We start from the raw sequence: 18,008 nt of genomic DNA on the forward strand, positions 1-18,008 counted from the left end.
GAGACACTTCTTTCTTATTTCTGTTCGTCAGTTTGATTTATGCCAAAAAGCATAGATTCATACCCATTCTGAATCTTGTCTGCATTATTATGTTCTATTGAATGTAAATAGCCTTAGGAATTTCATTAGCTTTATTTTTTTTGTGTGTGTGTCAGAAACAGACAATAAACACTACAATAATTGCTTAGTCCAGATCTGAGCTTCCTAAAAGTTTAGATCATTGGGACTGTGAGTCTTATGTTTGAATCTCACTGCAAAGAGAGTGGTGTCCAACTAAAAATTTGATGAATGCTCTGCTGTGGTTGTTGCTGTGTCTTTCTCTCACACCACAGAGTTAATCTTACTTATACCTTCTCACAAGAAACACAAATGTACTAAACAGCAACACTCAGGAGGGAGCAGAGGATGTGACTGCTCACTGCCAGGCACACAGCCAACAGGCTGAAGATGGACCAAAGGCATTTTCCAATTTGGGTATCCAAGGTTCTGGCTCCACAGAAAAATGGATCCCAAAGCCTGTTTGCTGCCATCGTGCTACTTATGCAGCATTTTAGTAAAATCCACCTTCTCATCCTACAGGGATGTCCACATGTCCCCAGCCATCTACTGATTCCAGTATGAGTGATGTTGAAGGTGTGAGTGTTGGAGGTTGGTTGAAACTGAAGGAAGAGTTGGATGAAAAGCCATTTACCAACACTTTGTGTTTATTATCTAGCACTTCCATGAGGAGCTGGCACTGCAGATGGTGGTCAGCACAGGTATGGTGAGAGAGACTGTCTTCAAGTACGCCTGGTTCTTCTTTGAACTCCTGGTAAGATATATCAGTGGTGTTTTATATCAATTTGGTGGTGAAATGCAGCATGTACAGCAGGCACAGCTTTAGTTGGACCACTATGTCTTCAGTTATTCAATCCCACTGTGACATTATCTGTGATATTATCTGTAAAATTCCAGATAATGGAAGTACATGTGAAGAATTCTCCATATTCACTCCCATTCCCAATTGACAGCCTGTGACACCAAAATCTCACATGAACTACATGCACAGGAGTCTACAGCTACAGAAGTCTGAAAGACATGTCAAACTGAGCCCGTTCTTCCTTTTCTGTGAATAATTGCTCCCATTTCTTACACTTTGTTAAAGCATAGGTGAGGTGGCAAGGCTTCCCAAAGTCAGTTTTACAGAGCCCTGAGGTGACAGATGCCACTGGAAATTTTTTTGACATACTGGCTTTCACTGAAAGCATATAAACAACACAACAGCAGATCAAGGAGTGGGAATTAACTCCGAAAGTGTCACTCCCTGTCTGTCATCATGAAAGCCAGAAGGTGCAAGCAGCAGAATTTCAGAGCTTCAGGGGCAGGGGACCAGCGAGGGTCATCCCAGCCTCAGTGCTGAGAGCAGTCAGCCGAGTGATCATGAGCAGGAATCAGTGACCATCTACGGTCGAGCCCTAGGCTCTCTGTTGTCATTGCCAATAAATGTAGGATTTGTCAAGTGGCTCTGAGAAGATGAGGGTGGCTACATTCAGGGAGAAAGAAGTAAGGAATCTTATGAATCTTACTCTCATGGACTAACTTAAAGCAGTAGTTGTACTTCTGTTATATCTCTGTTTCCTTTTTTTTTTTTCTTTGCAGATAAAGAGCATGGCTCAGTATGTTCACAATATAGAGAAACAGGACAACCCTCGAAGAAGCCGGTTCTCTGACCGTTTCAAAGATGATATTACCACCATAGTTAGTGTGGTTACTTCAGAGATTGCTGCACTTTTAGTCAAACCACAGAAGGTAAATGCATGAAATAAGTATCATGGCTGGTCAAGTTACATTACACTAAGCTGTATTTAATCCTATTTTACCTTCAAGAGCGTCACAGGAATTAGACCAAAACTGAGGCTGTAGTCTTGGTATAGGAGGGAATCCCTTTTCCCACAGACAGGAAAGGTTGGACTCCCTCTTTCAGTAGCTGAGTTGCTTTATGTTCAGTTGTAGGACATCAAGGTGCAGCCCATGTGTAGCTTTTTCCTTTTATCCCTCTTTCTCATTACCCGCAATCCTACTGCATAGCGCTTCTTTCTACATTTGACTTCCCTGGTTGTAACATGAATGCAATGTACCTCCTGAGGTCTGCAAAACCCAGCCATGAGTGGTATAACCCCAAATATCTCTTAAGATGAATTGGTCACATGAAACTCAAAGACAAGAAATAAACCCTAAAACCCATGTACGTCTTTCTCCTGGTGTATTTTAACATTCCATTGACATAATGGATTATGAAGCTAAAAGGATCATGAAATGCACTTTGTATGTTAACATCACTACTGTCAACTGGCATCACTGATGCCGCTCCCCATTGGCCAGTACATAAAGTGAAGGCCACAGATATGCAGTGGGTGACTTCTGTTCACTCTGTTGTTGCAGCTGGCTTATTTTCATGCCCCAGAGCTGCCAAAGCACTGTGCTGGCAGGGCAGTCTGTTCTGCCACAGGGCATACCAGGCTGGAAAGCTGACCTGCTCAATTACTGCTCAACCAGCTTGGGTCCCCAGTCCAGTTCTCCACCTGTGCCCAGCTGTGCTGTCAAGTAGCTGAAACTAGTGAAAGGCCACAACCAGACAAATGAGGAGAGAGAATAGCAGAGGTGACCATCACTGTCCACCAAAAAGTTGTTTCTGAAGTTTTCAGCCTTTGTTCCACTCCATTCTTTGGTGTGCTACTGTGATAGCCACGTGCAGGAAAAGCATTTCATGGAAATGTTCACTTAGGCATCAGTGACTTTTTTTTATTATTATGCTGTGTGATAAAAATTTGCTACATTAAAATGTTTTAATGGAACTGTAAGTTTTACCAAGAGATTAGTATTTTATGGCTTCTGCATGAGAAATACACAGGTTTTTATGGACTGTTAATTCAATTCAATTTTAATTGAGTATACAGAGCCTAATTATGTGTGAAAATCCTACTGCAGTGTTTGCAGAATTAAGGTTGTTGATTAGTTGTACAGAACAGCAGGTGCTGATACCTGTCTGCTTTTTAAACCCGTGAAGTTACAATCTGTATGTTTCGATATATGGTTGGACATGTTAGATTGAACTGAGGTTTAGAATACCCTGTAAGCTGGTGGAAAACTATTTTTTTCAGCACAGTTGAAAAATATTTTGCAGTGTAAATTCGTATCATAAAACGTATATACATATATGTTCCTGAAAAGGAACAAAAAGGTTGAAAAATGAAAAATTAAGTCATAAGCACCCTGAGGTGCTGCACACCTGCTCTCACTAGTCAGAGATAACAGTAGCAGTAACATTTTTTGCAGTCATCTCCTGTCAGTCTTCAGTTAACCCACCTGAGGGCTCTGAGCATAAAACATGTGCAGACCCCTCAGGCACCTCCACAAATTCTTCTCGGTGAACTACATATGCTACTGAGCTATTACAATTTAAACTGATATGTTTGGAATAACTGTACCCTTGTTTTAGAGGGTACGTGGAGTTCTTTGTGTGTCTCTGGTAATCAGGCCAATTGTAAATATAAAGGAGTTTAGTTAACAAGTGGTAGAACCCACAGGTTTATCTTAGAGATAATATTTTTCTGATCAGTTTTAAACATGAAATTTCTAAACAAAATACTTGGCATTCCATCAGTATATCCAGTGAATATTTTTATTAATATTTTAAAAGAATATGTTGAATACCTAAACTTTTTTTGTAATGTTAAAAGTTCAATTAAAAAAAGAAAAAAAAAGAAAAAAAAAAGAAAAGAAAAAGAGAAAGAGAAAGAAAGTGGCATATACAAGTTTGGAGCCCATAGGTAGTTCAGAACAGGTTTCAAATTCCATTTCAGTGTTGTCAGCCCAAAGGTTTGCAAAGATAAACTTGGTCATTCTTCCTATTCCAGTTTCTCTCTGAAAGCAGCAACAGTTGAAATCATTTACAGGAGTGATTCTGCATAATTTTAACAGGATCATGTAAATTAGAGAAGTGAAACAATTTGTCCAGTCTATTCCCAGTCTCTGGGAGCTGTCCCCTACAGTATTTTTCAGTGATTCTAAAAAGTCTTCCACCTTTACGTGACATTTGTAAATCATAACTGTAATTCTCTCTCCCCACCCCCTTATTTTTTAAAGGAAAGTGAACAAGCAGAAAAAATTAACATCAGCCTGGCATTTTTCTTGTATGATCTTCTTTCTTTAATGGACCGAGGATTTGTGTTTAATCTCATCAAACATTACTGCAATCAGGTATGCATCATGTGTGATTGGGATTGTATTTGGCTTATGGCCAGTCTTGTGTTCTGTTGTGGTTGATTCATTTATCCATCAGGATCCTTTGAGTTGTGTTAAAGGGTAAGGTAAATTTCCTATTGCATATACAGAGAGTTTAAAACTCTTTTGATTTGTGGTCTGCAGGAAAAAAAAATGAGTAGAGGTTAGGATTCTTTTAGAAATGCAATACCTTACACTGCAGCAGAGCATCCATGGGGCTACTTTTCTTCCCTTCCTTTTTTACATCCCTGAGTAGCAGCCCTTGTGATCCTCAAGGTCTGCAGAGCATATAGAGCAGCTTTTGGTCTCTCACTAAAACATCGCTGTTATAGGCAATATTTAGATATGGCAGGTTCAATCAAAATCATCCACTTCTATCTTCTTCCTTTACAAGTGTTGTGGTTTATCCTAGCCGAAACCAGGACAACAAGCCTCCAAAAAATTAAAAATAAATTATGTTTTCAGGGTAATAGTATGAAGTTATTTGTTGTGTTTGAGTTGGAAGGTTTTCCTTCTTTCTTGTGAGTTGATATACCTGCTGCAGGTTTTCTGCCAAAACAAGGCAAAGCTGTCAGCTAATGGGAGAATTCAAGGTGTCTGCCACCCCTGTTTCCTATAGTATGTGCAAAATCCCACTAATGTCAGTATTATTGTGAAGGGACATCACAAGACCACTGGTGCTGTGTGCTGACTAGCCAGCCTTTTGATGAATTTGCCACAGACTCAACAAAATTTTGTTTGTTTTTCATCTTGTTGTTATGGAAAAGGGAAAAAGTATTATGTGTTTTTCTTTTGGGAGGGAAAAAATAAATGACAGTCTCTTGGGAAGTTGGGAAGTCAGCCAGAAGGGAAAAAAAGCATCACCCACCATTCCAAACAAACACCACCTAATGGATGGAAACAGTGGTTAGGTACAGGGAAACACTGAGCATTTTAATGCATGCTGGGCTGTTTCAGGAAGGAGGATATTTCACTGCGTGGTAATTTAAATAGCAAACACCAGTCACGAGGCACATTTTTTGGTTTGTTTTTCTAGCTCTCGAACAAACTGAATTCACTCTCCACCCTGATTTCCATGAGGCTGGAATTCCTGAGAATTCTCTGCAGCCATGAGCACTACCTCAATCTGAACCTCTTCTTCATGACCTCAGCTTCTGCTCCAGCATCCCCCTCCCCATCCTTGTCCTCCCAGGTAGGCGTCCGTCAGGCAATGTTATGGGGACTTCACCTGAACAATGAATGTAGGGAAAGATTTCTGTTGCTCTGTATTATGCTGCTTAGGTTAGAATTAATCAGCCACCACTGAATCGGGGAGAACAATCTCCCTCTTGTAAGAAAAGGGGCAAAAGAGTAAAGGCTAAGGAGTGCTACTGCAAAACTGAACCTACACAAGTTAAAATTTGTATGGCACAGATATATTTGTGGTAATTCTTCAGCATACCTCTCTAGAAACATGTAAATAGAAAATGACTGTTAAGGTAGACATACATGGTCTAAAAGGAACATGCCTCTGAAGGTACAGAGCTCATTTACAGGCATACCTATATTCCACACATACACAACCACAAATATGTATTTCAATATCAGTGTCTGGAGACATGGAAAATTTGGCATGTGGCAGTGCACAGCAAACTTTCAGTGCATTTGCCTTCTAGTCAAAGTTTCTGTTGTCCAAGTGGATGAAGGTGCTAGCACTATGGGAGTTAGTGACTAAGCCGCTGTAATTTTCAATATCATTGAAAAATTTTCTGTTGAGCAGTAGTGTTGTTCAGAGAAGGATTATCATTCTTTTCATGTTAAATAGCAGTGTTCTTTTCTTGGGCTCCTCCCCACCCCATAGTACAGAATATGCTATGACTTTGCCAGTGATTTCTCTGAGTAATGGAGCAATTCAAATTTATGGTTTCCTCTTCAAGTGTCATTGCTAAAGATATGCTACATCTCATACCTTAAGGTTCTGACAGGTCAATAATAGTAAATAATATTTTCTCAGAGTTTTTCCTGGTTTTCCTTATATATATTTTCCTTAGAGTTTTGCTTAATGCTAATCCTGAACGTCAAAGGGCTAGAATAGGGGTACACTGCTTGTGGAGGTAGGGGAAATCAGCATAGCTCTTGCAACTAGTTCTAGGAAATCAGAGCTGGGTAGGCACCAATTTGATCATTCTTTCTTTCAATCAGCATCAACTCTTTTTTTTTCATTTAGGAGTAACTTGTGAAGTGCAACTACACAAATAAATAAGGCTTCTGAGAACCTTGCATGATTTAATACAATAGCTGACCACCCTTGCACTAATTCTGATCTGTCTGCAGGAGTGCTACCCAACTACAGTTAGATTTTCAGTAAGAAATGCGGCCTTGTGAATAAATCTTTTGGAATTCCTGGAGAGTAGCCAAATTCACTTTAAGTGGATGTTCTTCACCTTAGTGTTATACCACACAAACAAATCACATCCAGTGCTTGTCTGCTTGAGGTTTAAATGGGAGTAGGTGGAGCTATGTGAATCCAAAATATGGGGCTACTCAGAGATGTGGGTTTCATTCAATCCAGTATGCTGGAAGACATCTTCCATGATGTGGTATACTGATACTTCATATGTGTGTTTTCTGGGACTATTCCCAGGTGACTGACAGAAATACTGGGAGAGAATATTGAACAATATAAATTAAAAGCAAATTTTGGACTCATAAACCCTAGTAGCTGCACTGTGGAGTAGAGTCTAAGAGTTATGCTCACCTGATCAGGGGATAAAAGCATTCTAGGTGACCTGTGGCACCTATGATTGGAGAAGCTAAAAAGTTCACAACACACATATAGCAGTAACTTTCCATTCTTGGACTGGCCGTATATCAGTCATAGTCATAAGTTACAGCAGTTTGAACGCTGCTCTAAATTATGTCTGCTGCCAGTTAGCTCAGTCAAGGATTTCCAGGGTGAAAGGAAACACTGTTCACACAACCTTCCTGACCTTACTTCCATGGTAGACATTGTGGATGCTGAAGAGTGCAGAGCTTCTGATTTCCAAAGTCCACCTCATCTGCTCTGCAACAGTAAGAGCAATGTAGAATCCTGAACGTGGAGAAAATTCTGACTTTGTCTCCTACCCAAACTGATAAATACAGCATAGGAATTTTACGTCTTAAAAAATGTCAAATGAGTTACTGATTTGTGCAGAATGGAAAGGATGAGGTTGCATCCTAGCAAGCAACTCATTGGAAAATGCATGCTTTTTATTTCACTCTCAGATATTTTCCTCCAAAATGTCCAAACTTATTTTAATGTCTGTACTTCTCCGGTAGGATATTTCGTAATCTACATGGATGTCCCTACAACATTTTTAAGAAAGTTTCATTTCAGTAATCATCCTTTAACCACTTCTAATATACTTCTGCAGAACTCTAGCTCCTGCTCTAGTTTCCAGGACCAGAAAATCGCTGGTATGTTTGACCTCTCATCAGAATACCGTCAGCAGCACTTTTTGACTGGCTTACTCTTCACAGAATTGTCAGCAGCGCTGGATGCAGACAGTGAGGGGTGAGTATCCCAGTCTGCAAATTTTAGAATGGAACATTGTCACACTATTACTATTGGCTAGGCCATAGTTAAACTACAGGGTAGTCCTGTTTATCCCCTGGATGCGTTGAATATATCATGGCAGTGTTGGCTGGAGTTATGAGAAATAACATTTTCTGTCTTTGGCACAGAGTGGGTGAGTCCTGCAAAGCTTATTTGGTGCTCCCTCCATAAAGAAGTACTACTGCATGAACCTTCATAAAGGTTCATATAAAAATGCAGTGGATGTTTAGATATCTGCTACAGACATTCTCACAAACATTAATAAATCAGTCATTGTGAAGAAAATTGATTATGGAGAAAGGGAAACAAATGAATGGTCTTCACCATCTTTAAATGAGTCACTCTGTAACACAGCAATAAAACAGTCATTGCTTTATCTGTGGTATGTTGATCTCAGTGAGTGAGAAAGTACTATTTGCAAGCAGACAGATCACAGCTTAAAATTTCAGTTGCTTTTCTCTCTAAAACACTACTGCATTTGTCTAAACTTAAGAGTTTAGATTAATTTTGTGCAAAGTCTGATGCTTATCTTCAAGCATCTCTCTTCACCATTTTGAATTTTTATGAGATGCTTTGAAAGACTTGGGTGCTCTGAACTGACTTGGCCTCGTAAGACAGCTGTCTTTTGCAGGGAACATGGCTCTCTGATCAGAGTGGATGTTATTATGTAATGAATATTGGGGTATTAATTTGTTTCTTCTACCTTCACCTTGTGTCTTAAATCTTAAATCTTTGATCTAAAAATAATTTGTGCGTAATTCATTAATGGAGCTCATGGCTATTTTTTGTGTTAACAGGATTAGCAAGGTACAAAAAAAAGCTGTCAGTGCTATCCTTAGCCTGCTGAGTTCCCATGACCTAGACCCACGTTGCTCCAAAAAAGAGCTGAAGATTAAAATTGCAGCTTTATACCTCCCTTTGGTTGGTATCATTTTGGATTCACTGCCACAGCTTCATGATTTTACAAGTAAGACCCTTATTCGTTTGTCTTTTTCAGCCTCTTCATAGAATCGCAGAATGGTTTGGGTTGGAAGGGACCTTCTAATTCCAACCCCTCTGCCATGGGCAGGGACACCTCCCACTAGATCGGGTAGACTCTAAGTACCTTGTCTAAACAATCTGACTTAAACATTAAAAGTATACCCTAAGTGCTGAAATTCCCCACAGTTCAGCAAGGTTGAATATTTCTTTACTTCCAAGTAAACAGGATTTTTAAAGACAGGAAAAATTTAAGTGTCCTCACTCCATGAACAAACGATAGACCAGAGATATATATCTGTAGAATCTTGCAAAAAGAGTTTGCAAGAAATATTGAGATACAGATAGGTTTAACAGACAGTAGGAAAGAAAACAAGAATGATATGGACATTGCATTACGTGACAATTAAATAAATTGGATTGTATACCTTCCACATTTTTCTATTGCTCTTTAGGGTTATTAACATGATATCAAAATTAATCTCCGGCAAGTTTTACTATCAGTCAGGAAATATGTTCTTATCACCTGTTATAACTATAAACTTTGCCTGATATTATTAAGCCTTTTAATACATTTTTATCTAAGTACTTCTGTTTTTCTACAAGTATGTTCATATGAAGCTGCTCAAAATAACAATTTGACTGTTTATTTGAGAGTCGATCTTTGCTACTTGGAAAACTACCTTTCACTTTCATAAAAATAAAATAATGAAGACTACAGAAAATAAAAAGGTGTAATCTTTGAAGAATATACTTTTGTCGCTGGTTCTGAAAATATTTTGCATTTTGATGTCTGGAGAAAACAATTAATACTATGAATGTATTATTGAGCAGTTTCAGTCTAATAACATTAAAGCATTTTTTACACATAGGTTAATCAGGTCTCACTGCATTCTTCTAATATAAGTATTGTCCTTATGCCACAGATGAAAAGGAGTCAGAGTGAAGAAGCCCAGGTGTACCGATACGGCTAGTTTTTAGAGTGCCTTTCTTTTGAATACCTGCAATATCAGAGGTTGTTGATCTTGTTCTGAACACACTTAGATTGGCTGGTCACTTAGTTTCTCTGAGAAGCAGTTCTTGCAAAACACAAATGAACACTCAGAATCAAATGAGATTTTTATGAAGCTTGGGTATAACTAACTTTATTTGCTGAAAATTGATTTCAAGAACTTGCAGGGAATAGAAGCAGCCAAATAACTGAAATTAAACTTGTCCTTTAACCTGCAGGAAATATTGCCTGTGTTAGGTGTTAGCGGACTTAGGTACTTTGCTGAATATCCCCAAGCTCAGGCATGGCATTCACATTGGTCCTTTCACCTGGAATAGACAGAAACTGAGTATCTCTGGCTTAGTTTTGAACTTCAGAGCCAACCTCATGTTTGCTACTGCCTTTGCTTTTAATTCAGCTTCCACAAACACATGGAGATTATTGGGCACATCTCCTTTCCCTGTGTTTATTTGAACAATTTGACGTCTTTTGCGAGTGACTCCAAACGATCTTGCTAATGCTATGCCTCTGGCTGGTTAGTACATCAGCCAGACCAAGTCTCAGAGATGGAGGTGCCAAACATATTGTTAGGTAACCACCTAATGGAAGACTGTGAAATGTGAGCAGCAACAACTGGATGGCTGATGAAGTCCCAGTGGAATGTTTCAAATCTAGTTTCAGATGCACGCAGTGGAAAGGGGCGCACAGGAAACCCAGAAGAAGAACAAGAGTCTGCAGGTGCAATCAATCAAAATGTGGCACTTGCCATTGCGGGGAATCAGTTCAGCCTCAGGAGCTCTGGAATATCGCTGGCGTCCTTGGTATGTCCAGGGCTCTACCAGTCTCCTTTCTTGCATATGTTTTCTTCTTGGTATCCTTTCTTGTGACTAATAACTAGTCATAAGAAATTGTTTTCTTCTTTCCTCCAAGAATGCTTCATATATATTCCTCCTGTCATCTCCTACTCTTCTGTTCCAATCTTCTAATTGCCTCTTCACCATAAGTGGTTCCATTTTTTAATTCTGTGTGCCTATTGCCATCTTCACATCCAACCTAGTCACATTTTGACATCAGCAAATGCTACTATAACTCCCCATCTCCCACCCTTCCACCTCCCAGTCCCAGTCTCATCTAAATCCATGGAATTAGAGCTCTAGATCCATCTTTTCATAGAATTATGGAATATCCTGAGTTGGAAGGGACCCACAGGGATCATCAAGTCCAACTCCTGGCTCCACATAGGACCACCCAAAAATCAGACCATATGCCTTAGGGGGTTGTCCAAACGCTTCTTGAACTCCAGCAGCCTCAGTGTCCTGGGGAGCCTGCCCCAGTGCCTGACCACCCTCTTGGTGAAGAACCTTTTCCTAATATCCAGCCTGAACTTCCTCTGTCGCAGCTCCATGCAGTTTTTCTCTAAATCTTTTTCTTTGTGATTGCTTTTATCTTCTGTGCAATTTGGCTGATGCAGCTGGCAAGAGGGGACCAAACAGTTATAGAATATATGCCTACATTATTCTAAAGAAATTAAAATACAGTCATCTAACAACAGTGGTTCTGTGCTTCTGTCTTGCTTTCACATACATACAACTAAACCTGCTGTCATTAATACACATGCATAGATTTTAAAAATGCAGTTAGTATAACCTGAAAGAGGTTAAACTTACTGAAGCCTAACCTTGAGATTTGACTCCACTGAAATTTAAGTAACATTACTTCACTTGAATATCCTCCCTCTTCTTTTTCTTCTTTCAGCTGACATTTATCTTATCTGCTTCCAGCCCTACAGACAGAGTGCCACATTAGGTCCTGACACCACTCGCAATCTTTTGATTTGTTTCCTCTGGATCATGAAAAACGCTGATCAGAATCTAATACAGAAATGGATTGCAGACCTTCCATCCATGCAACTGAACAGGATTTTAGACCTCCTTTTCATTTGTGTTTCATGCTTTGAGTACAAGGTAAGTGAAACATAGCATGATTTTGTTGGCAAGTATTTTGTTTGTTTGTCTGGTGATTGTTTTTGTTGTTGTTGTTATTGTTGTTGTTGGTTTTCTTTTTTCATTCTGGCTGTCCAGGGGAAATTTGTTATCGACAAGTGTTAAATTAGCTCTTGTCTAATCTAAACTACAAATAGATAAATTAATTCAGATAAAATAACTGACACCAGCATTCATGCATAATGCCATCAAAACCTTTGAGGGCATATTATAAAGTTGGTTTATTATTGGTTGTATTATTTTCCTTATCCTGGCGATTTGAAGGCTACTTTGGATGGGTAATACATACACAGGTCCAGTTTACTAATATTTTTTGTCTGTGAAGGAATGTAAGCAATTGGAACTGTCACTACTGGAGCTGTTCTCTTTATGCAATACCCATTTAAAGCAAGGTCCTGGCAGATGACCCTTCAGTTAAGGGTTGGGTCTGGACATCAGGACTCCCCTCTCTGACAGAGCCTATCAGAAATGGGTCAAATAACTTTATCTCTGTGCTTGATTCCTCACTCTGTAACACTGAGCTACATTTTTGTGTTTATTAACAGTATATATACTATCTCCTTCCTCATATGCAACCTTTAAGTATATGTGCCAACCTTTGTATACTAGTCAATGATATTCTGCCTGCTGTCCAAGTCTTTCCTGTTGTCTTTGGTTCTGGTGGTGTAACCTGGACTCATGTCCAAAGATGGCAGCACTGATGGTGATTACTTCGACTTTACTTTCAGGGCAAACAAAGCTCAGATAAAGTTAGCACCCAAGCACTCCAGAAGTCCCGAGATGTGAAGGCCCGATTAGAAGAGGCTTTATTGAGAGGTGAAGGAGCCAGAGGAGAAATGATGAAGCGCTGCAGAATACCAGCTGGTACTTCATACTCCCTTTCCCCATGTCTTTTGACAGGATCTCAAGAGGTTGTAGATGCAAATGTGTTTGCTGAATTTCATAGAATCATACAACCATTAAGGTTGGAAAAGACCTCCAAGATCATCTGGTCCAACCATCACCCTACCACCACTATCACACACTAAACCATGTCCCAAAGCACCACGTCCAACCTTTCCTTGAACACCCCCAGGGATGGTGACTCCACCACTTCCCTGGGCAACCCGTTCTAATGCCTGACTGCTCTTTCTGAGAAGAAATGTCTCCTCATTTCCAACCCAAAGTTTCATGAAACCTGTGTTTCATGCACACTGCCTGTTCTCATCCTTATCTTTTTCTCCCACAGTCCTTTCCGTTTCCCAGCATTTTGTTTTGCTGTGGATAAAAATATTACTAGTCTTTAACTATGCAGCAGGTAGCTAGGACTGGCCTCTTCTCAGGTGAAGAATATGAAGGCAAACAAAAAATCTGAAGATGTTCTGACAAATTGTTGTTAATCAAGAGCTATGAAATAGTGTCAGAATTATAAGTGAGAACAAATTGTAGTAAAAAAAAAGTTTCATTTAATAAATGGACTAATTCTTTTTTTGGTCTTTGAAGACAGCTGTACACAAGCTGATGTTCTAAAAATCCTAGGTGAAAAAATGGTCCTATCCTTTTGCTAGAACCCTGAGGCCATAAAATCGAATGAGTCTAACAGACTGTTTCAGACCTGTAGCTCTTTCTTTCAATGAGCTGTTAGACTTCAGGTGTCCCCCTATCCTTTAATCTCACTGATATATATTGCACTTTTAGGGAATGACAGGTCAGCGGGGCTAAATGAAAACCTGAGGTGGAGAAAGGAGCAGACTCACTGGCGGCAAGCAAACGAGAGACAAGATAAGTAAGTCATTTAATGAAAATATATTGCTTTTATTAGAACCAAGCTTTTTTTATTATTATTATGTTTTGTTCTTTCTCATAGGATTGTTGTATTGCAAAATCAGCAGTCTCAATCCTTTCACTCCTCTGTCAAAGGGAAAGAAATAGAAAATGTTTATGCAGCAGAGGTATCAGCTGTTGCTGTGGCACAACAAAAAGATCACAAATGCTTGAATGGGATGTTTAAATCACTATGCATTTTTTCCTTTTGATACCAGAGTGGGACACACTAGTCATTGGTACATGTCATGTCAAATACTTCACAGAGGCTTGCTATGATGCTTACTTTGCTGCTGCTGTAGCACCTTGCTGTGTTTAACACTGTGGTATAAGTTTTGCCACATTAAATAAGTTGAGCTGGGTTTGATGTGCTGTGTTAACGGAAGAGTTATTGGCAGGAATAGGGGAAGGTGATTCCATAGTGAACATTTTTCTTGTTGCAGTTTGTAAGTTATGATGTACCAATACATTTCACCTTTTCAGTACTTGTGCACAAGTACTTGTACACAAGTGAACGCAAGTACTTGTACACAAGTGAGTGTCTAGGCTTATTGAAAAACATATTTTCAAGAAAGGTTTTTTACTAACAGTATTTTCATATGATGTGTGCTAAGTTTCTATAAGCATGAAACTCATTGCTTTTCTCTAAAGGGGCTGTGCAGAGATCATTTTCCATAGATACTTGTTTGAATTTTGACTATGTGACACACAATGGCCTCTCACCAGTCCAGCTGCTCTGAGCTCTGATGATATTCTTCAACGTGTGTGAGCTTGAACTGAGAATACTGGGTTGTGCTCTGCTCAGCAACTGTGTTGTTGCCACCTAGCATTCATCTGTGATTATCACACATATTTTTGAACACAAAGATTGTTAACTAGAAATTTATTTGAACCTTAAAAGAGTAATCCTTCTGATGTCTGTCCAAGATTGGAAGAGATGCAGATCTTGTGAGGATATTCTTACTTTGCTGTCCTGGTTTCAGGACTCCTTGAGCCCAGCATGGGCTGGGATGGGAGCTGCAGATATAAGCTAAGTGTGGTGTCAAAGAATATCCATTCGGCATGGTTACAGTGTAAGACTGTGTGGTTGCTGGAAATGGTTCAAAGGACTATGTTGTTTGCTTGATTTGTTCAGTTCTTACTCATATTTAGCAATCCATGGCCAGCTTCTTGGCAGGCCCTTCTGTTCTTCATTGCTTTGAGTCACTGTAATTAATAACTGTACTATTGTCGTGACTTCCTGTCCTGGCCCTCTCCAGATTTACCTGGTTGTGCCCCAAAGAATGGCTCTTTACTTTTCTGGTTTTCTTTTTGGGTGTGACTCCACTGGGCAGAAAAGGGAAGCAAACATAGCAGAAAAGCCACAGATTATTAACTCACTCAGAAGTGTGGTTTTAAGACTGTTCATCTATCCAAGAAATACACCTTTGGGTGCTCTTGGCCCAAGTCAGAGCAGCTCTAATCTCAAACTTTAAAGAGTAGCTTCAGGCCATGCAATAGCCCATTTCTGAGTGGTTTAGGAAGTAGAATAAAACCTCCTCTTTGTGTTTATGGCATGTCTGAAAATACACAGTTGTTAGGAGTTGAGCCCCAAGCTCAGAGTGCTCAGCTGAAGGGGAGCTGTGTTACAGATCTCATCCTTAGGTCTCAACTAAAATGGTGTCACATTGCCATACTTTCTGTCTTTGGGAAGTGCTTCAGACCTCTCTTAGGTGGTCTGGGGTGCTGCTGCACTGACCCTGCAGCCATGGGACCTGCTGTCTTGTATTGTCAACGATCCCAAGAATCAGCATTCTTGAGTTGTTATATTAAGTACTGCTGCTATGGCGCTGAAGCTGTTTCCCCTCTGCCAAATGCAGCCTTCTTTCCTTTTTTTTTTTTTTTTTTTTTTTCCATTTTGGGTTTTCATGTCCTGCTAATGCATTCAGAAATATCTTCCTAGGTTATTGAACAATGGAGTGTGATATTGAGGGTAGAGTAGCCAATAAGGAAGCATCAGCATCTATTTGACCTATCCAGTGGACTAGTTTTCAGGTGTTCGCTTTAGAACTTGTAGTCTACAGCATCAGCTCTCCTCATTTGACACCGTGGTTCTTAAGAAACACTGCTGAACACTGTTTTCATTGTTTGCTCTTACAGGATTATTCAGAATACTATCATTCGTATTTTGCTTTCGTTTAGATAGAAGGTCATCTAATTCCTGTGATACTTGCTGTGTGCTTTAATTAGAACTCCTTTTTGTAGGACAAAAGCGGAGCTAGATCAAGAAGCTCTGATCAGCGGAAACCTGGCAACTGAAGCTAACCTGATCATTCTTGACATGCAAGAGAACATCATCCAGGTGGGAAACTACAGAGCTGGCTTTGTACCAATCCCTGCTCCCTCAGAAGTCAGTGGAAGCAAAACTTTATGTTCTTAGGCATTGCAAATTGTTTTCATTAAAGACCTCCTGTAAGCTTCTATAATTGGGGTGGGGAAGTGGAGTGGAGGGGGAGAAGACAAGGATGAATGAATTCAAAGACAAAACTATTGCTTTACACTGGTTTCACAAGCACTTTCTACTATACAGCATTACACTAGTGTGAATGAAATGGAAGGCTACCCCCTTGTCTTCAGCTGATGTGGCTGAAAGTTGTTTCAGCTGTCTTACCATGACGCGGGAGTTTGGAGAGGATGAGGAAAGAAAAATTTTCATTTATGTTAGGAATGTATCTAAAGTTATTAGTAATTTGGAACTGGGCTGGTGGCCAGCCTTAGGTCATACTTTGCCTCTCATGTGATCCTGTGAGAGAAAAGGATTTAGCCTTGACTCCCACAGAGTGCCTGATGCAGGAAAGGATCTTCCACCAGCATGGAATGCTTCTGAAAAGGATGTGCTGATGTTTCCCCCTGAACAGCAATGTAAAGAACTTAACTTGCAGGAGTCAGATGAAGCAAAATTTCACAGTGGAACTGTGATAGTTTACTGTGCCAGGATGGTTTAAGAAAGATGCTCCAAAGTCATGGGTATTGGAATACTGCTGTTGGAGCAACATATATATTAATGCATAGCAAAGAGAAAACTTTGTTCTTCAAAACTTGCTAATTGAAAAGCATTTAGCAGATAGTTGCAGTACCAGGCATGATTTTTGCATGACACTCCTCATAGAGCCTTGTGTTCCCAATATCCAGGTTGCGGGTTTGATCAGAGCATACCAGTATGCCTGTATAGCTTGTATGCCCAGGAAATGCATGAGGGAAAAGGCTGGTGCATGGCCACCAGGGAATCACTTCCTAGTCCAAGGTGCATGAAAGACTGGACAGAAAGTGGACAGTGCTGCAAGAGTCACTGCAGAAGCTGGCTGAGCTTAAAAGTGCATTGGGGGTCTGTGGATATTGAAAAATGTTGGAAACATTTTCACTCATCTTCCTGATCACTACAAAACTGTTTTGAGTTTCCTCTTCAGCAGATATTAACAAATTAAAAAAAACAAAACAAAACTGTGATCTCCAAGCTGCCGGATGTGTCTTGTGGAGAGGATAGTAGAACAACCAATTCCTATGTGCCAGTTCACTGCTGAATTACCTAATGCAGTTATTGTTGTTTTTCTCCTCCGTGTGTAGGCAAGCTTTGCGGCAGAATGCAGAGACAATCTTTTGGGAGGAGTTTTGAAGGTCCTGGTAAATTCTCTTGGCTGCGATCAGAGCACCACTTATTTGACTCATTGCTTTGCTACACTCAGAGCACTCATTGCTAAGGTATGCTCTTGAAATACTTCTGTTTACATGCTTCCAGTCAAGTTATCAGAGCAGCATTTCTAGAGCAGAGCTGTGTGCATTCACTCACCATTTTTCCTGTAGCATTCACTGAATATGTTTTGCATATGTAAATACCAATGCCTGTCTGTAGGGACACGGAGAGACTTCTCCAGTTGTTGCAAGATTATTTCATTGACCACAAAAAGTGGACTAACTGAATCAGAATAACTTCATGATTCTAGCAGTTTACTCTTAAATATAGAAAACTCACTAATAAAAGAGGTTAAAAAAATCCATCTAATCATTTTAAATACTTTTTGATTTTAATTAGGAATCTTAACTCTAGGGACTGCACAGATTCCATAAAGTAAAATGAGTTATTATATCATCAAGACCACTTTCCAATCTAAAATCTGGTAAAGATCCATTCACCTACAAAGAAAAACATTTCCAAAAAGGAAAAATCTGTGAAATGCTTTTTTCACCTAAACGTTTCTAAAATGCAAATAATAAACAGGATACTCCTGTCCAATTAATGCCTGTCTGCTGTTAGATGTAGATTGGATGACAAAGTCTAATTATAGGGTAGGTATATGAGCAGTTATGAAATTCATAATTATGTTTTCATTGTACTTAATTGGAAGTTAGCTTTCAA

General features: G+C 39.6%; 1 protein-coding gene across 1 annotated transcript in view; it reads left to right on the forward strand.

The window, feature by feature from the left end:
* The window catches only part of DOCK8 (dedicator of cytokinesis 8), a 95,006-nt gene that overhangs the window by 57,789 nt on the left and 19,209 nt on the right, over positions 1-18,008 (forward strand). The window contains exons 24-35 of the mRNA XM_050716416.1: positions 716-811; positions 1,639-1,788; positions 4,126-4,239; positions 5,300-5,455; positions 7,659-7,798; positions 8,638-8,807; positions 10,485-10,630; positions 11,591-11,773; positions 12,541-12,676; positions 13,490-13,577; positions 15,860-15,956; positions 17,219-17,353. Of these exons, the coding sequence (XP_050572373.1) occupies positions 716-811; positions 1,639-1,788; positions 4,126-4,239; positions 5,300-5,455; positions 7,659-7,798; positions 8,638-8,807; positions 10,485-10,630; positions 11,591-11,773; positions 12,541-12,676; positions 13,490-13,577; positions 15,860-15,956; positions 17,219-17,353 (1,611 nt within the window). The remainder of the gene's footprint in view (positions 1-715; positions 812-1,638; positions 1,789-4,125; positions 4,240-5,299; positions 5,456-7,658; positions 7,799-8,637; positions 8,808-10,484; positions 10,631-11,590; positions 11,774-12,540; positions 12,677-13,489; positions 13,578-15,859; positions 15,957-17,218; positions 17,354-18,008) is intronic.

This window comes from Cygnus atratus, chromosome Z (assembly GCF_013377495.2).
Source record: "Cygnus atratus isolate AKBS03 ecotype Queensland, Australia chromosome Z, CAtr_DNAZoo_HiC_assembly, whole genome shotgun sequence".
In the NCBI taxonomy this organism is placed as follows: Eukaryota; Metazoa; Chordata; class Aves; order Anseriformes; family Anatidae; genus Cygnus; species Cygnus atratus.